The 20,515-nt window shown below is 36.4% G+C and overlaps 1 protein-coding gene across 1 annotated transcript; it reads right to left on the bottom strand.

The window, feature by feature from the left end:
- Window positions 1–931: 931 nt before the first annotated feature.
- LOC121427413 (receptor-transporting protein 4-like) lies at window positions 932–19,273 on the bottom strand. The gene is made up of 4 exons (XM_041623791.1): window positions 16,974–19,273; window positions 5,199–5,343; window positions 3,713–3,916; window positions 932–3,016 (listed from the first exon to the last, which is right to left on the bottom strand). Exons 1-4 carry the CDS (start codon window positions 17,063–17,065, stop codon window positions 2,741–2,743), a joined length of 717 nt encoding a protein of 238 aa, XP_041479725.1. The 5' UTR covers window positions 17,066–19,273; the 3' UTR covers window positions 932–2,740.
- Between the last annotated feature and the right edge of the window lie 1,242 nt (window positions 19,274–20,515).

Genomic DNA, 20,515 nt, shown 5'->3' with positions numbered 1-20,515 from the left:
AGCGATTTGTGACATTCATAAGACAAATTATCTCTCCCTATTATTTCGTATTCTCCTATAATCATTTTTTTTTTTCAAATGAGTGTCACCGGAATTGACTAGCCACAAAATATTCTTCTGAATATTCTCCTGAATATTTACGCTGAAATGAGGATCATTGTTAGGTTTTTCAGCGACTGATTTATGAATTTAATATAGAGTACAAAATATATCATGTCTTATATACACTCTCAAAAGGGCAAGGCGAGTTTAGATAAATGATAAATATATATTTTACCTATTTTAATAAGCAAGTGCAAGATTTCAGTGTATTAATATAATAGTTTAATTGTTTTTATAAGCAGCTAATACTTATAGTGCTAATTTGAAGAGTTGTTGTTTAAAGTTTGAATATATACTGGAACATTAAATGGCGCCATCTTGCGCGGATATAGGAAAAGTAAGTCAAGGAGTTAACCCAAACCAGCCCACCATTTTCCTTAATTCTGACGCTCACGACTCATCTTCAAACTTAATTCTTCTTCACAAAACAAGAATTCGAGCCTCGTTATGTCATACTCGACTAGACTTCGAATTGGCACATTACATTTATATCTCATGCTATATTGTGAAACAACCAAAAGCTTTCATAAATAATGCAATGAATAATATTTGTATAGATATCATTTGTGAATCAGGTGAACACTATTGCAAAAAACAAAAGAGAAAGACTATAATTGACCTGCGTAATCAAAGGCTATAGTTAGAACAAAAAGTAAATACACCTATTCATTCATTTCAACCTTGTAATTAGGCCTATAGAGCCACTTAATCAAAGAAGAGCGTTTATGTACACCATTTTGTACACGTATACAGAGTAAAAATACAGAATGAAATGATTTGAAAATTGATGTTTTGGTTTGAATTGAGGACCTTGTTTTTCACAATCATGGAAGAATGAGAGAAATTTCTTGAATGAAACGAGGCGTGAAGACCAATAAAGGAATATAGAAATAGTCCCATCGATGCCAGCTTTGAAATCGTCATAAAACACAAACTTATATCACATGTATTGTGACTTGTATTGTTGGTTAAATATCAGTTTATAGTCAAGGTGCATCGATAAAAATATTAGTTACATTATCATAAACTATAGATTCGTCAAAAAGCCCAGTCACCTTGACTACCCATCATCATGATAGGAAAGAGGTTTCATAAAACCGATCGTGAAATTACGAATGACTAATGAATGAACTTACGAATGAATTTACGATTACATCAATTTTACATGTTTTAAGATTTCGGGTCGTGTGGTCCAGTGATTAGGGCATTGGACTTATAATCACAAAGTTGTGAGTTCGAATCCTCATTCTTTGCAATATCATGGAGTCATGTCATTCATAATCCTTTTAAAGGAACAGTGACGCGAAATTCACGAGAAATTGAATAGAATATCACAAAGTAAATACTCCAATTGTCACGGTTTTTATGCATTATTTCATCTTAATCACTCAGCAGCTCAGAGCAATCCATTTGCCACGCGTTTATATTGAATTATCTAAAAATGGATATGATGCTGCATGTAATTATCACTAAAATCAAACTACTCGATTATTCAATATACTGCATAAGTCATACACACTAAGAAATAGGGGATCAAGTTTGAACCCTCCGGGTTGGTAAAATAGCTGCACCCAAAAGGGCGCCAATGAATGTAATTACGCTCATTTTGAGGGTGCATTTAGCTATGTTAAGTACCCTATACATGCTATAGGGTGCGAAGTTGAAAAAAATGTAATAAAGGTTCAAATTTGAATCGTTTTTAATTTCAAGTACTATGCACCTTAAAAGGTTCATATTTGCACCATTCGGGTGCGAGTGAGCATTACTTGGTGTGTTTAATGACAAAAAGGTGCATTTTTTCACCTTTTGCCACTTACGGTGCAAGATTACACCCCTAAAGTTTGGTACAAGTGCTTCATTAGGGTTCAAACATTTCTTAGTGTGTAGTGTTTATGGGGGGTCATAATTACATGGTAGTGACGGTACACAATCGAAATTAAGAATTGTTTTATTTGATTCGTCCGATAATTCCCTTCTAAACTAAACATCAAGATCCCTTGCGCGTGTAGTTTTTCACCCGAAACTTGAGCACGCGTGTATGAAAGTTAAAAACCCACTCAAGGCACTTCGTAAAATCGCTGAAATGTCCAAGAACTGATCCGCGTCTTTGACGGTGAAATATATGTTTCAATTATTTTACACAAAACATATCATAATTTAGATTTGGCATTGAATAATGTGCATTTACAAGCTAGAGGTAATACAGTAAAAACTTCTACAAAACTATATGTACAAAATATTATCATAATAAGCTATTGATAGCTACCAAATTTACATATATTCAAAACTATAGTGCTTGAAATAATGTTATTCGCCTTATAAATAACGGACCACTATAAATGAAGGCCGATTGGGCCGATAAACATTGAGAAGTTGCACTTTAAACATCACACAAAAATAAACTACAAACTATCTCTACAGTAGTCATGTATATCACAAAACATCTGTGATTTGTAATCGCCACACCCGATGTTTAAATCGGCGATCACTCAATAAAACCGGTTAACCGATTTAAAAGGACCACCACACCCTCAACAACAAATCCCACAAAACACACAACACCCTTCATATTTCATCTGTGTGTGTTTTTTTTAAATACTTCCTCATCAATTTAGGCAAGCCCTGTTTTATTGTGACGTCACGTCCGCGTCAAAACTTTTCGGACCGTGGTGGGCGGGGCAGCGATGGTGTTGACGACGGTGGCCTGGGGAGGGAGTTGGCTGAGTTGCGGTGTGGTCGTGGTACTTGTGGTGGTGTACTGCACAACCTTTGTTGGTGACTGGCCCTGGGCTCGGGGTCGACTGTCACACTCCCCGTCCCTGCAGGCCTGGCAAAGTGTCGCATTGTGTTGGGTTCGTGGTTTGCCCGCTCTCCGGTCGTATCTGATGGGCGGTTTCACAAAACCGTAATAAGTCTGAAAATATAAAAATAATGATTCGAACTTTGTAAAAAAATATTGAAAATATCGCTATAGGGTCTCTAGAACAGGGAAGGTGTTGGCAAATTGGTATAACCAAGACAATGAACATTTGTCATCCTTAATTAACCTGTCTAAGAGACCCTCACAGTATTAGAAAACCATGCAGGCAGCAACAAGAAATACAAAGTCTGTCCAAGGAACAATATTGGTAGATGTTGGGTTACACTTAAAATATTATTTTTACACATTAAATTTCTGAACGGAGACAACCACGCAAGATATGGTACAGGCCCAATGATTTTTGGACCCGGAGTCCATATAGAGACATATTTCATAGAAGATCGCCCTGATCGTCTAGTATAAACGCAATTTTGCCTGAATCTTTATAACATAATGTCATAAAAATCGGTACGGCGGGATGCCTCTGCATTGTTTAAGCGTATAATCAGGAATGCATTTTACTCCATAAAGCTATAGCACCTCCTGGCGAGCGTTTCATGAAAAGACTTGTCGGACATTTTATCCGACAGTTACCATAGTAACAGTTCTTCTCAGCCAATCAAATTCAAGTAAAGTTTTCAGATCTGACAACTTGACGAAAATATTAATGAAAGGCTCCCTATAGGTTGGCAATCCAACGGAAATCGTAAATTCCATAGTGTTTAATCAAAATAACCCCGAGGCACTCACCTGTCCAATTCTGTTGTAGAGGTTACATAAGACTTTGTTGACCTCTTCGGGGTACCACATTGCTGGCTCAAACATCCCGTTGTTGCAACGCTGACATTGTTGACCATAGAGTTTAAACTGGACATGACCCTCGCAGTAAGGCACGTGAAAGAAATACCAGAAGACAACTCGGCCCTTCATTGAGGTCCAACCATGACCACATGTCTAGGAAAATATTAGGAATAGAAGTCATAAAAATTAATTTTGTTCATTTTTATCTTTCCATTTAAACGAATAATTTGAGGAAAATGAATATCTTATTTCTTTTCTTTATCCCCAACGAATTATTTTTCTTTCCTTATATTAGATTTGATATCTAATATAATGGGATAGCTTGAACCAACATCACTAAGGGAACTCCGGTAGTCTCGTGGTTATGACACTGGTCTAGTGATTCAGAGGTCGTGGGTTCGAATCCCGCCCTGTGATTATTTTCATAGGCAGACTTTACAGTATACACAGGCAGACTTTACAGTATAGATGCGGTGCATGGTATTTGGGGGGATTAATATCTTATTTCATATCTTCACGAAAAATAAATAATATTTATTAGAAATAATAATAAAAGCATAACACCATAAATCAAAAATCTGATAAGTTCACTACGGTTGAATACGGCCCCCCCAAGAGGGGTCCGAGGGGCCTGATAACTTCACGTCCGTTCAGTACGGTCCCCAAGAGGGGTCTGCAAGAGGGATCTCACCACGCTTAGATAGGGGTTCAACGCAAAGGAGTATAGCGTTTGAAAAAAAGAAAGATTGAAGGAAGAGTAGAAAGACGAAAAGAGAGGGAAATGCTGACAGTGGGAGAGTAGAGAGGGGAGTTTGACAGGGGTAGATCAAGGATATTTCTAAAGGGGATGCATTTTGTCCCAAATATTTGACAAACCCAAAGGGGTCATCACTCGAAAGTGAAAGGTGTCTGGTCTCTGGAAATAATTAATTGACAAGCCAAAAAAAATCAAGGCATCTTCGGTTTTTACCCTCTCTCTCTCTCTCTTTAAAAGGAAGGGGTGCAATAATACGGGCTGTTTGAGTTTGACCCTGCCTTTTCGGTGAGCTAAGGGGTGGGTGTTTAAACCACTTCCTTACCCCCACCCCCATAGATCCGCCACTGAAGAGATTAAAAGGGGATGGGTCATGGCACTGGAAAAGGGGGTACTGGGGTGCTGAAGCACTCCCAAGAATTTCCCAGGGGTGCTGCTTGTATTATTCTCCATAGGCAGCACCCCTGGAATTCTGGTAAGTGTAGTAAATTTAATGTAAGGAAGAAAAAAAATTATTTTTTTTTTTGGGGGGGGCTTGTCCAATTTCTCGGGACCAAAATGGCCATCATTTTGCAATTAAACCTTTTCTGGGGGGGGCAAATCGTTCCCTGGGACGGGTGTACGAATTGGGATGGAAGAAGCGACTCAAAATAGAAGTCGGAGAAAACCCACATGACCTACCTGGCAACAGAACCGGACCTTAGCGCTGTCTTTGAATCGACGCCATCTTGTGCTGGGGCAAATCTCTGTCGGAGTCAGATTCCAGATATTGGGCAGGTACGGGGCGAATACCTTGGCAAACTCCCCGAACCATATTTCATCCATCCTGATAAACAAGAAAAATGAGAGATGCAATAACTGTGAGATCATTAATTGCCAAAAGATAATTTCTAAATTTACATTTATTTCAGTTTGAATCTAATATTAAAAACCCAGAGATAGGATGGCTGTTGTATGTAAAAGATCAGTCGTTCAGTCATTTGACTCTTAGGCCAAGGGTTGAGGGTTCGAATGCCATCTGGCGCATGGGGCAGATCCAGTTTTTCCCTGTAGGGGCAGCAGCCCATCCCCCTTGCTCGAACTATAGGTACAGGCCGGCATGTATTGCAATAATTATCTTGCCCCCATTTACGTCATGGAAAGAGTTGACCTTGAGAGACAATGATAATCATACCAAACATAAAATATATTGATTTTAACTCAATAGAATGTATTCAATTTCTTTATTGCGCACCAAAAAATAATATGAAACCGTACATGAAAGGAATTTCAGAATAATTTGCATTTCCCCTTTTGCTATTTTGTTTTCCCATGCATGTGCAATTCAATAAAAATGCACCTCCGTTTCTTTCAAATTTATTTGGTGTTTTGAGAGTCTTAACCTTAATTAATGCTAAATGTTTAGAAGTATGTCAAAATACAAAATTAATTCATAACTGAATATTATTTTCAAATACAAAGTCATAATGCTGCGTGATATTACACGGTCACTTACTATGAATTTCATTGAAGGTTATATGGAGATGAATTTAAAATTTGTTTCTTTTAAAGGGGTTTATATCATGCTCGTAGTTATGTTAAGTTTTGTGTTCTAAAATAAATTCACATGATATATTCTGAGTTATTTTAAAATGAGTTTAGGAAGATCACCTTTTAAACAAAATCAATCCGATTTACGATAAAAGAACACAGCACGAATATCATTCTGATCACAACGTTGGAAAGGAAGCGATTCGATCTAAGCTCCTTTCAAAATCTGTTAATTGGATGTTATCATTCGAATATGATCAACACAAAAGATCTCGAAAAAGTAGAATGGCACAGTCATAACGACGAAACCGTCTACAGACCGATCAAATATATTACGCCAGTACCATTGACATACCAACGGTCGGTTTGGAGTCGGTTTCATTGGTCTGACTGTAGATCATTAGCCGTGTCAGCGGTACTGTTTCATATGGTAATATTAAAAGGTTTTTCAACACGTAAAAAGATTTTCTCAAAGATTGAATATAGAGTTATCATTATTTCTTACAATTCTCATCTCTTAATATTTGAATTACAAATTTATACCGTTGGATATATTATAGCTTTTTGTTAGAGTCATAGAGATCGTATCACGTGATTATGTTTGAGTGTTAATGGTTGAAAATATACGCCCTCTCGCATGATTGTATGCAGGAGACTCACAGCAATTGAAACACAATAAAACATCAAAGAACTTGCATGGTCAAAAGAAAATTCATTAACAGTCGACATTATTAGTGTAAAACATAGATTTGTAAAAACGACTTTGAAAATGATTGTATTTTGCATGGCTCTCTTGTAAGCAGTTATATATTTTGACAAAATACCTGGGTAAATAACACAATAAATAGATAGTTAGATAAATAAATACATTAATGAATAAATAAATACAGAGATAAAAACAATCAAACATAGTATGTGGTACAAATAAATGAGTTCATTATGACTTGTTTAATTGCTTTGTTTACCATGGTGTAATTTGTATACAAAAAATAAGAGTAAAAGTACTTCAGAGCAAATTTAAATGAAATCAAATAAATAAAATATTTTTGAGAAAACATTAAAAAAAACTTTTTTAAAGTGAATTTCTTGCATCTGTGCATTATGAACATGAAACAAGTGAACATAGTAAAAAAAAAAACATGGCACATTGCCTGACACTTTAACAACAAGATGTTTAAAATTGTTTAAAAGGTTTAATGAATAGTTGTTATACAGTGATGGGCTTAAACAACGTGCTTAAATTCTAAACAGCGTTTTTACAGTGAACTACACAAGTTTTGATTTATCTATAATCGAATATTAAAACAATTCCCAGATGAAGGGAAATCAGGGCCCTGTTGTACAAAGAGTTACGATTGATCCGATCAATCGTAACTATGGACGGCCAGCAACGTCAACATCTATTATGCAGGTTTGTTCAATATATTTTCTAGCTGTGATGTATATTCATGCATTCAGATGTTTCTTGAAAATTCACTAAGCTTCTCTTTGCATAAAATGACAATTGTGTAAATTTTTCCGTAGAAAAAATTATGACACTGATGGATTTCCATAGAGTTACGATTGATCGGATCAATCGTAACTCTTTGTACAACAGGGCCCTGGTCACATTGATCTAAAATCAAATTATTCAATTGGCAGGAGTCCGATCAGATTTTTGGGGGAAAGAACACTGTAAAATCTGAAGTGCTATTTTAGCACTTAAAGTGTTTGTATAGTGACTGCACTACGAGTGCTGATTTTGCTAGTTTAAATTTGAACTTAAAAAATCAGCACTCGTAGTGCAGTCACTATACAAGCACTGCAAGTGCTAATTTTGCACTAATTTTTTATGGTGAAAGAGTGTATAAGGATATTTTGCATGATTTTCTCTTCTTGTTTTATCTCAAGCCTGTCATGTATACCTGGCTTGCTGAAAGAATAAAATAATCACGATTGGAAGACTATTTCATGAAAAGTTGTCAACCCTAATAAGTTTTCACTATTTGGCAATTGCCATAGTAGCAGTCGGACAATTGTTCTTCTCAGCCAATCACAACCCAGAAGAGTTGTCATGTGACTATATGTCAGACAACATAATGCTGAATAAACGCTCCCTTATCTCTCTAGAAATTATGAATATGCGGTCCAACACATTTGACAAGGTTACATGTTCACATGTTCCCTTTAATATATATCTTATCTTCTGGTATAATATTTCGGGTAGAATTCACAAAAAGGGAATTCGAACGGCTATGGTTGATGATGTCCCTCCTTGTGGAGGTATCGTAGTGTAGTGGTTCAGTCAAATGAGTCTTAAATCAAGGGTTAGTTTGGGGATTTGAATCCCACCCAGCGATAATGTCCTTTGGCAAGGCTCTTATCCACTTTGTCACTCTCCACCCAGGCGTTAAATGGGTACCCGGTGAGATGTGACAGTCGATGTGATTGACATGTGTGCACCGATAAACGGTTGGCTGGCCAGGATACTCCCCAGGGAGAGGAGATGGTGCACTTTGTGTGGGGAAAAGATTGATCTATCTTGTATGACCATGGTAGGCCTAATAATAACTACAACGTACAGCGATTAGAAACCAAAGTATTGAAGCGCGAATGAATGTTACTATTATTAGTATTCATTAAAGCCTCAATAAGGTTTCGATACTATATAGAATATTCAACGAACAGAAAGTAATCTTTATTCAGTCTATTCTGGCTAGAATCCTCTTAACCTTGGATACGGTTATGCAAGAAAAACAAAGAAAAAATCTTGGACGAATAGTTCGTGGGCCTGAAGACGGGGTGAACTTGGTTTTAATATCACACTTTCCTATCCGGAAACCATCGCCTATTTCACACTCACAGGTGTGGCGGCCACAGCGCCAGGTATTGAAATATCGCATGAAGCGCGAGTTTGCTGCGATTCCGGCGATCTCCGGGTCGATTTTTTTGAAGGTTTAGAAGAGGGTAAACGTAACGAGTAAATTGGCTGTGAATTAATATCGGAGGTAGAAAGCAGCGTTACCCGTCTACAGCGGGCTAGGGTGCACTGCTTGACTGGTATGAGTCATGGGATCACAAGGTGTGTTGGATATAACTCCATCGAGGTGGTGCAAGGGTAGTTTGACTAATAGAACTCAACCAGTACTCTTCATGTCTTCCTTATTTCACCCCTTTCACTTGAAAAGTCACAGAGACGTCGCCCCAGCCTACCCCACTACACCATAGGCACCCCCCCCCCCCCTCGAATTCACGGGGGCAGTTCAGTTATGCCCTAATAGATACACCAATGCAATATAATTCCATTTAGAACTTTCTTCCTTATCTGAACTTTCCCCATTTTCACTGCGTTTCTCTCCAAATAGCAATATATTATAGGCTTGTAATGCGAAATTGTCTTGTTTCTATGAATGGTGCGAAAAAAAGGGAAAACATTTCTACGGTCTTGATGAATTTATAATGTACATCTTCCTGTAATAGTTGATGACGGTCATGCACCTCGCTATACCTGAAATTAATTGTTGATGATCATCAAAATCTCATTGCTTTCGTAAAAGTGAATTTTTAGAAGAATCGAATATTTTGTCTCAACTTTTATGTTTCAACTTTGTTTCATAATGATTCTTAAGTATTTGCTAGAATTAATTTAGCTTATATGCTTTGGATGGGGGTCGCGAGGTGAACTATTTTTTCTGTTACACTTCGTAATTCCGAAGGTTCGTAATTCCGAAACACGTAAATACCTCGATACCTCGATGTTTGTTAATCCGAAAATGTAAAACGGTTCGTTAATCCGAACATTTGTGGCGTTATTCCGAAGGTTCGTTAATCCGAAAACGAAATAGGGTTCATTAGTCCGAAAACGAAATAAGGTTCGTCAATCATTACGTTTTCGGACTGACGAACCTTATTTCGTTTTTGGATTAACGAACCTTCGGAAATAAGAACCTTCGGAATAACGAATCTTCGAATTATCCGAACCTTCGGAATAACGAAGCTTCGGAATTACGAATGTATGCAGGTTTTTTTTTTTTGGGGGGGGGGCACTTGAGCTAACAATAAATAACGTTGACTGTTCAAAAGATTATACAATATCACATAAGGAACCGATGATAGTCTGAAATAATACGACTGGTGTTAAATTCATACTTTAAAAATCGTGCAATCGAGATTATTAATATAAAAAATAAAACCATTTTTAATAAAATGTTCACCAGCTCCTTAAGAAAATACAAAAGGTTATGATTGGCCACTCGCTTTGCTCGCTCGCCTGCATGTGTTGTTAGACGTTCTCCATAATATCCCCAAAGGATTACCGCATGTCTACATTCATGATGTAATGATGACGAAAAGGCCGAGGAAAGGGAAGGAACATAGTAGAGGAAGGAAAACAACTCTCTAAACATAGAAAATGGGGAAGGAACAGAAAACGTGAAAACAAGGTTTATATCAACAACTAGTTTAGTCATTCTATCATTCTGAAGTAGATAGTTATGATTGTTCACTAACATTTCGCGGTTTGTTGGAAGAATAGCTTATTATATTTACAAATATACGTTTTTATACATACATACACATTTTATACATGTATAAAATATCGATGCATTTGTTCTATAAAAAAAAATACTGGTTTATCGCAGACAAATCTTTCACGACAGATGTTATATCTACCCCCAACTCTCTGGTTGTCAAATGTGCATAAAAAAAACAGATAGGGATGATAAATGACATAGTTTCCGTTGAATTCTTTACCATTGGATCGCATCACATGACAAGAAATAAACAGCGAACAAAAAACAGAGAAAATAGTACGTATGACATGTTTCGATGTTTGGTGAAGTTGTGATGAATTGAATAATTGTGACACTATGCAAATGTTTACACAACAGTTTTTCGTTAGTTTCATTCAGCAGTGAGACACTTAATGGAGCAGAAAGATCAGACCGTTACCTTCTTAAGACTTATCACGATACTAGTTCTAGATGAAAATAACTGAACAAATAACATATTTAATTCTTGGCCTGGGTAATTTGACGATTTGTTTTAAACACGCCATTATGTATCAATCATGACAATGGTCATGAATGTTCAGTATGCGTAAACTCCATATTGCCAGTTATTGACCAATCAGAAAAGGGCTTACTTCATGCATGGGGTGCGTTTATGGGATTCCCCGACCCTCGTCCCTTGTCAAAATTACTTCCTGGTTTTCGACCAATAGCGAGGGAGATTCATTGTATCGTCGTATTAATAGAAACTGAGGAGGGCCTTAGACCTTTTGGAAGGCAATGTACAGAGGCGGTTCCAGTACTTATTATGCAGTATTTTTTTTACAATAGCGGAGGGGAATTTTTTTAACACGGATAAGCAAAAATCAACATCAGTCATAGATCTTTAGTGTTTTTTTCTCGAATTCCATCGATGAAAAATCATAATAAAAAAGTTATACAAGCATAATGTAAAAATGACGTTACAAGGCGTATCAATGCAAATGGGAAATGTGGTGACAACAATTAAAACGGGGAAGGGACTTTGGAGAGGGTATGAGAAAGGGATATGGATTTGGTCTCAAGATTACAAAGACCCCAAAATGTTTTGAAATAAATTCATAATGATAAAAATATAGGAGGTTTTAAATTGGTAACAGTGGGCTATAATACCCATTATTATCCTCCTTTGAAACCGCCATTTTCTTTATGGTGCAAGAAACCACTCCTTTTGTTTATTTCTTTCAGAGAGAAAGAAATAGACCGGATGAAATATCTGATCATGCTCTAGATATGAGGTTGTTTGAACTAAGAGAACGGGGCAGACAAAGCAAGACAGAAATATGAATAATATATAGCTCGTAAATATTGTATCAACGCATAGGCTCACTCGGTATAGATGCGACGTAGCAGAATATAAATGTATATATTTAATTGTGGTAGTAAAATACGAGCTGTGATTGGCTGGATTTGTACCACGTGACCTCCCTTCAAAAAGTTATATTGTACATATGTACAATATAACTTTCGATTTTTGGATGGCAAAATCCATGATGGGGGGCTTAGATTAAGGGATCTATTTACTATAATAAATAGTGAACGTTCTATCATACAATATTACTGGACTATATGAACTCCAAATATAAAATTATCCCTCGTGCAGGTTTATTTCACCGAGGCCTAAGGCCTCGGTGAAATAAACCTGCACTCGGGATAATTTTATATTTGTCGTACATATAATCCAGTATAGTGTACAATAGATTGTACACTATTTATATAATATATTTGATCGATGACTTTTGTAGTATGTTTAATGGTTTTGAATTGATATTAGTTTTGTTTAAAGTGGAGGTTGTAGTAGTGGTTGCGGTCATGACGGTGATGTGCATGGCAATTGTTGTGGAGTTGATGGTTTAAGGTTAATGGGGACAGGAGGAAAGGAAGAGAAATGTGGAAAATAAAGAGAAGAGGAAAAGAATGAACAAAATGAAGAAAGAGAGAAGCAATAGAAGAAAGAAGGAAATCAAGAAACATAGAAAGAAAGAAAGAAAGAAAGGGGAGAGGGAGATAAAGAAAGAAAGAAAGCAAGATATGACGTATCGACAGACCGCAAAGCGTGCGGATCACTTACGGGAGACCCCCACGCGAAGCGCAGAAGCTTTGTTGTTCCAAATTTTAATTTTGAATAAAAATGATAACACCTCTTGCAGAAGTTGCACCTTCATCCACCTTGTCCACTGTTTGCTGTAATTTAGTTGACTTTTGACTATTCAAGAATGAGGTAACTGACCGTGTTAACCAGGGGTGGGAGCCAGCCTATACTGCGTGTAGCGATGAAGCAATGATTACTTTCAACTTAAATAAAGAGGATCCAAAATATTTTTCTTTGAATTATAAACCTGACTTTTTAAAACGATTTTTGGTAATAGTATTTTGTGTCCGATAAACATATGACAAGACGGTTGTGCACGAAGTGGAGTCCCCCCCCCCCCCTTCCGCTCAAAGCACCTACAGTAAGCTTTTAAAGTTTGATCAAATTTTAGTAATAATTATAATACACAAAATTTATAAAGCGTTTTATATAAGACTTAATGTTTTAAAGAGCTAAGAAAAGAAACGGCGTAGTATTGAGAATAAAGGAGATATTTAGGGGAATGAACATCAAAGAACATAAAAGTGAACATCATTCATTTGATACAATTAATTATGCATACAATATAGAGATAATCGGAATGTATGACATTTAAATACAAAAGGTCGATATGTGACTCAATTTAATTCAATTAATACTGAAAATTAAGAACGTAAGCTATTAAAATACAAAATACATTATGAACCGAAAGAAGTTGACTAAATGCACTATAGTTTATGTTATACCATCTTTAAGATAATTATGGAATTTGCTGCCAAAACACACATTTTAATAATGTTATTAATAATTAACGTGATTGAAGTTTTCTTGCAGTGTGATCATGAAAAAAATGAGAAGAAATTAATATAATCCATCGCTGAAAAGCAGTTAACTGAAAATCACAGACTTTATTTATAATACAATAAATTTTAATCATACTTAATTTCATTCTCGTTTTGAATTGCTTATGAAGACAGGATGTTTACTTTGACCATTCAAGACGTCAAGAATATTGAAACTTCTAAATTTAGATTAGACCTATATTGGAATTAAAACTGTTGTAAAATTGAGTTGCATTTGGTTAAATCGGTTTTAAATCAGGACATTATACCTCCATTATACGGTTAGCCCAACAAATGACATCTGCTGACATACGATTAACTTACTGTTATAATAATCAAATGAGCAAGTAATAATGGTTGCTTGATTTTATTCTATTTTAAGAACATTATTCAGATTTTGAGTTCATCAACCAACAAGAACACTATTCTCGTTAGAATCTACATTGTCTAATAAACTAATATGCTTTCCCTTTTTTGTACTTTTTATACTTTTTATTTTTTTGAAAGAATCGTGAAACTATTTCAAAACAAGACTGAACTACCTTATTGCTCTGTGACATTTCATGGTAAGATAAGACATAATTGTTAACAATGATCCAGAAATTAGCATTTGCTTATATCACTTTCCAAAAATATAATGGAATTCGTTTTTTTTTCAAGTAGTTTATCATGTTAATTGTTATAATTATTGTGCCCTAGTTTTAATGACACCCGAATGAGGGGAACTCAGCGGTATGGCGGGAAGTTTCACCCGAGAAATTATGACGTCACAATGGTCAAGCCAGGGTCTAGATAGATTGGTGAGTCAGTGTGGGGGTAGATTAGGAAAGGCTTTGTGTAGAGGAAGATAGCTATTATGAGTATAATCACCAGCTTGTTTTAACCTGACAAACTAGCCCAGGTACAGGTGAATATATTTCCCATGGGGTTTACACTTCAAATTAACTTCAAAATTAACTTCAAATATAAAATAGCTTCGATCAAAATTAAGAATTTATCAAATAACACGAATGGAATACTCCGCAGGAAGTGGAAAACGTTCAAACAATGTCGGTTGACAAGCCTGGAATTCATTATTTTTTTCTCTTCTCTGCCGAGCGCGTATTCGGTCGTGATTGCTGCTTAAATGATTTCATAGGTACTGTTTGCTCTATGCAGGTATAATGGCTTGTCTGACATGGCAACGATCTTGTGTATTGTGCATCTTTCGGCCTAAATGAGACGCAGTATTGACGGTTCTGTGGATCCGATGTTTTTGCTCTCATTTTTTTTTTTTGGAAGTTGATTTCCCTGTTCTGTTTTTATTCGAATTATATTTCGAAGGTTATACGGTTAATATAAAGATTCATGCTTCGTTTTTAAAGGCTCGGGTGACATTTTTATTGTTTTGACTGTACTCCTGTATGAAGTATTTATTCGGGACAAAGACGTGAAACAGTCTATACCATACAATTTTTTATATTCATTACGCCGATCGTTTTATCCTTGTGAAAATGTTAATTAATAACAAATGCAATGAAAGGAAACAGATCTGATCGGGTATCACAGTAATATATTTTCTGGTTATAAGAAATAATATGTATATAAAAAACATCATCACAGCAATTTTCATTATTACCATATATCATATCAATACTTTTTATATTTGTATTATACTATCATTGCTACTAATGTAATTATGGTAGTATAGTAGTCGTAGTCGTATCAGCAGCAACGGGAGCAGCAGTAGTAGTAATAGTAGTAGTAGTAGTAGTAGTAGTAGTAGTATTAGTAGTAGTAGTAGTAGTAGTAGTAGTAGAAGTAGTAGTTGTACTAATAATAGTAGTAGTAGTTGTAGTAGTATATTAGTAATAGTAGTAGTAGTAGTAGTAGTAGTAGTAGTAGTAGTAGTAGTAGTAGTAGTAGTTGTACTAATAGTAGTAGTAGTAGTAGTAGTAGTAGTAGTAGTAGTAGTAGTAGTAGTAGTAGTAGTAGTAGTAGTAGAAGTAGTAGTTGTACTAATAATAGTAGTAGTAGTAGTATAGTAGTAATAGTAGTTGTGGTATCAGTAGTAGTAGTAGTAGTAGTAGTAGTAGTTGAAGTAGTTGTACTAATAGTAGTAGCAGTAGTAGTAGAAGTTGAAGTAGTAGTAGTAGTAGTAGTAGTAGTAGTAGTAGTAGTAGTAGTAGTAGTAGTAGTAGTAGTAGTAGTAGTAGAAGTAGTAGTTGTACTAATAATAGTAGTAGTAGTATTAGTAGTAGTAGAATAGTAGTAATAGTAGTTGTAGTAGCAGTAGTTTAGTTGAAGTAGTTGTACTAATAGTAGTAGCAATAGTAGTAGTTGAAGTAGTAGTAGTAGTAGTAGTAGTAGTAGTTGTAGTAGTAGTCGAAGTAGTAGTAGTAGTAGTAGTAGTAGTACACTGTAAAAACTATGGTGTTAAAACTGACACCAATTGGTGTTAATAGAGGAACACACCGTGAGGTTTTAAAATAACACCCTAGAGATTGAACATAACACCAAAGAGTGTAAATGTAACAACCATAGGTGTTGTAATAACACCTATAGGTGTAAAACTAACACCACCAATTTAACACCGGTGTGAAATGACTGGTGTGGTCCTCTTTGTACACCGGTTAACACCACACTACTACTACTACTACTATAGTAGTAGTAGTAGTAGTAGTAGTAGTAGTAGTGGTAGTAGCAGTATAAGAGTAGTTGTAGTATACTAGAAGTAGTACACAGCAAAAACTGTGGTGTTAACGGGTGTACATAGAGGACCACACCAGTTATTTTACACCGGTGTTAAATTTGTGGTGCTAGTTTTACACATTTAGGTGTTATTACAACACCTATGGTTGTTACATTCACACTCTTTGGTGTTATGTTCAATCTCTAGGGTGTTATTTTAATACCTCAGGGTGTGGTCCTCTATTAACACCAATTGGTGTCAGTTTTAACACCACAGTTTTTACAGTGTAGCAGCAGCAGTAGTAATATCAGTATTGATGTATGAATTATAATGGAGATGATGGTGAAAATACTGATGATAATGAAGAGTAACTCTAACAAAAGTGGTGGTGGTAATGATGATGATGGTGATGATAATTATAATGATGATGATAATGATGATGATGATGATGATGGTGATGATGGTGATGATAATGATGATGGTGATAATAATGATGATGATGATGTTGATGATGATGATAATAATGATGGTAACAATAAGAATAATAATAATCCGTAATTTCCATCAAAATAATGTAAAGTAATAAAGTAAGATACAAACTTAAGGAGTGACATTTTAAAGAAAAGCAGCATAATGCTTGTAAAGTCTGGACCCTCCTAATTGGAATATAGGAATAACTGGGTACTTGGTATAATGCATGCGTATAAAATAAGAAAAATAGGAACAAAATTTAAAGAAAGGAGTAAACATTCTTTAAAAATAACTATAATAAGAGCATGTTCATGCAGAGGAGAAGGGCAAGGTTAGCATAAATACCTATCGGTATAAAACATAGGTGTGCTGCTAATGGCGCACCCCTGGTTAACAAGTGGGTCCAGACATTGAGTGTAATCCGCCACGTAGTCCATGACTGAGCCTTATCACTGCAGACAATCCAAGCCTATAAATAGTCCCGCCTGATGATATCCAATTCAAAATCACACGATCGAATTTTCTCTCCCAACACGTCTTTGAGTATATGTTCCAATTATAGGTTCCTCTTAGGCCGTGTAGAATCGGGAAGAATCATTCACTGCAGTTAATTTTGAGCACTGAATAAAATCCCGAACGTTTTTCAACTCTTCTTGATTGAGGTAGTTTGGAAAAGGAGTATATAGTTATGCCTTTACATTAATAAAAATCGATTATCCTGTTCATGGTTATAGTCCTTTATTTATAACTGCTTTCAACAATACACAGCGAAAGTTGTTGCGGTTGACTTAGAGTCTCACATACATATTTATTTTCTGTTGTACTCCGGGCAATCAATTAGCGGAATATAATCAACTACATCCCCGCAAAATTATCCTTTCACAACTCATGTCATGCACAAGAAGACGCACAGATCTAAATCCAGCTTCGACCGATTTAAAATTGGTCTTGCAAAATAGTCCTTTCTTGCCTCAATAATTGCATTTTTGTCATCCTAGATGGATTGGTGGATTGACTTGTAGATGACCACATGCGAATCATGATTGTATGCATGGGAAGTTTTAACTTTGCACAACCCTTAAGAGTAATAATTAGAATTTGACAAATAGATAGTCAACAGTCTCTGTGTTGTGAAATTACATTACAGCAACCGAAAGGTGACAACGTCAATTTTCCGGCTCCTACATAGATCTCTCGAAGAGAAATCCCCAAGTGAATTGTGAAATATCTTTCACGGATTGTTTGATCTTCATCGCACCTTGGTAAGGATAATCTGTGAAGATCCTTGACGATTGTAGTCGTACCGTTGGCGAATAAAACGGTGATTGTGAAATAGCACGCAGCTCACTTCATCTTCTGGTGAATATAAGCCTCAACACCAAGTTGGTGTCCACTCTCCTGGGGTTCTTCAGTATTCAAGCCAATCTTCTAGCAAGTCCTTTCGTACTCCTTTCCCCCATCATGCCAAAGGTACACCGAGATGGATATGCAGAATCGAGGGTCCAGACCTGCTTCAAGGTGTCATCGAGACTTTCCAGCGCTTACAGATGACAGATATTCTATATTAAATCGTTTTCCAATTAACAAATATCAACATTCAAGGTCATTACGTCATTAACACCACTGAAAGGTAGATTCTCAAGACTGAATTCGATTGAAAATTTTCTAATGGCCTGATTCAAAGACGTGGCTCAGGTGATGACATTCGTTCTCCAAATTACCCCAGATCTTGGTGAATATTGGCTAACAGCTTGTAGCACCGTTGTATTGGTATCCGAACGTAGAGAAGTGAAATAACCATTCGGTGTTAGCAAGAAATCAAAGATTTCCGCTTCCCCGTGTCCATGTTATCGCGTCCTCGGGTATGACTAACCATTTATCCCCTTCCTCGCGATCTACCCCTCTCTGGCTTGAAAAAAGTTTGCTTCCAAAAATAGCTTCTGGATTCTTGCACATGTACAACGAGGGAAGTTAGCCTCCTTCTTGATGATAAAAATAGAGACTCGGTAGTACATGCGCACTTTTCCTCTTCTTCTTCGGGAAAGAAAGGTAATGAATAATGAGGAAGGACATGAGATCTGTTCCACTCATTCATGAGGATGAAATGGGGACATGCAACCTTAAGAAGTGTCCTCTTCCAGTTTCCATATTGTCCATGGTTACTGAACAAGTGTGCTTGTACTTTTTCAAAGCAGTAATCGCGACCTCACATTCAGAGTCAGTCTTGTCCCGCAGTCTTCTAAATTTTCAATATACAAAAACAAAGCTGCTCCCCAGTGTTTGATAATAAGAATACTCCCTAAATTGGAAGAGGCAAAACTGGGTGAAAGCGAGGAGGGTTCGCGTTTCCTCGACAAAAGAACTTCTCAATCACGTTATGTTAATGCCATGTTCATTTGATAAGGCCCATCAGCTGCTACGGATGTTTCTCGTAAGATCAGGAGCGTGTGGTTTGCCTTTCTCTTTTCAAAGATTTCCCCTATTCCAGGCCCGTGTGTACGGCCTTAAAGGCCTTCAAAATGTCATGAAATCCAGCGCATTTTTTAAGTACAGATAGATTCGTGGACCTAGTTTGATAAAACTTACTATCGATAGTAATTTGACAATCAGTTATTGTAACTTCCGTCTTTCATCAGCCACGTCAGCGTTGTTTGCCGATTTACCGTCGCATTGCAGTTTCACCGATGGATTTCTTTGGTTCGTTGTAAGCAGTGGCTCCCTGGATCCTGGTATAAGGATTTTTTAAGCCATTAATTCATAATTTGTAAATATTCATTATTCACAATTTCCAAGCTGTAAAACGCACTGATATTGGAACTGGGTAAATCAGATCCCATTGTGACAAGCTATTTCGATGTAGCTTTAAAAATTTCAAATGTTTTTACCACGTCATTTTCAAACTTATCTTCGTTGCGTCTCGCGTTCAGGAACTACATAAGCATTATATGAAATATTGCTGTTTATAGTTATGAACAGCGTCAAGTAAGATCAGATAAAACCATATCAATTAAAAAATACATCATTACACATCTGTCCGGTTGATTTCTCTTTACTTTGTCTGAGGACAGTAATCCCCCTCATTGAAGCATTATGGGACCAATTATAGCATTATGTCATTTTAAGAGTAGTTTATAATATGTTGCACTTGTACAAGGGATTTCTAAGTTTAACTGCATTGGCTGTATTGTCAACTTAAATACATCCACGTGCAGAACCGAGTTGGTTTTAACAGCCTTTAAAACACGAAACATTCAATTCCAATTTTGACTATCATCACTGAGAACACCACACGGCGGACCCATCATAATGGACCTGAGGTGATTGACGTAACCCTGTCGAAATGGAGACACTTACTGGACATACAATCACGTAGTCTTTGTTGAAAAACAACTATATCATTATTAACGATGCTTATATCTTTGGTGTTAGTACTACTACCATAACACAATATACCATGGTGTTGTAATGATTGTCTTGCCATTTACTTATTTTGTCGTGAAAGTTGCAATCTGTATTACAATACAAGAAAAGGTTGGCTTGACGTATTTTTCTACTTTGCAATTCTGTTTATCATAAAAAAAAGTTTCAATTGCACATTGAAATGTGGTCCCCGAACGCAAACCTGTAACTTGTTTAGTTTCAAATCAAACAAAGTTCCCCCTCCCTCTTCTTTCTCTCTCCCTCTCCCTCTCTCTCTCCCTCTCCTCATCCACTTTACAGCTTAGTGTGTTTCAAGCAGGGTTAGGCAACGGCAAGGCAGGGCAAGGCAGAGTTAAGTTAATAAGGAGAAACGCTCGTTTTAAGCTGAGTCATTGAAAGACAGGCCACGGCAGAGACTAGCTGCTGACAGGCCCACCAAATTCCCATTTCTTGTGGAATAATTCCCC

This window comes from Lytechinus variegatus, chromosome 14 (assembly GCF_018143015.1).
Source record: "Lytechinus variegatus isolate NC3 chromosome 14, Lvar_3.0, whole genome shotgun sequence".
Lineage (NCBI taxonomy): Eukaryota > Metazoa > Echinodermata > Echinoidea > Temnopleuroida > Toxopneustidae > Lytechinus > Lytechinus variegatus.
This window is presented reverse-complemented; position numbering and strand designations above follow the sequence as displayed.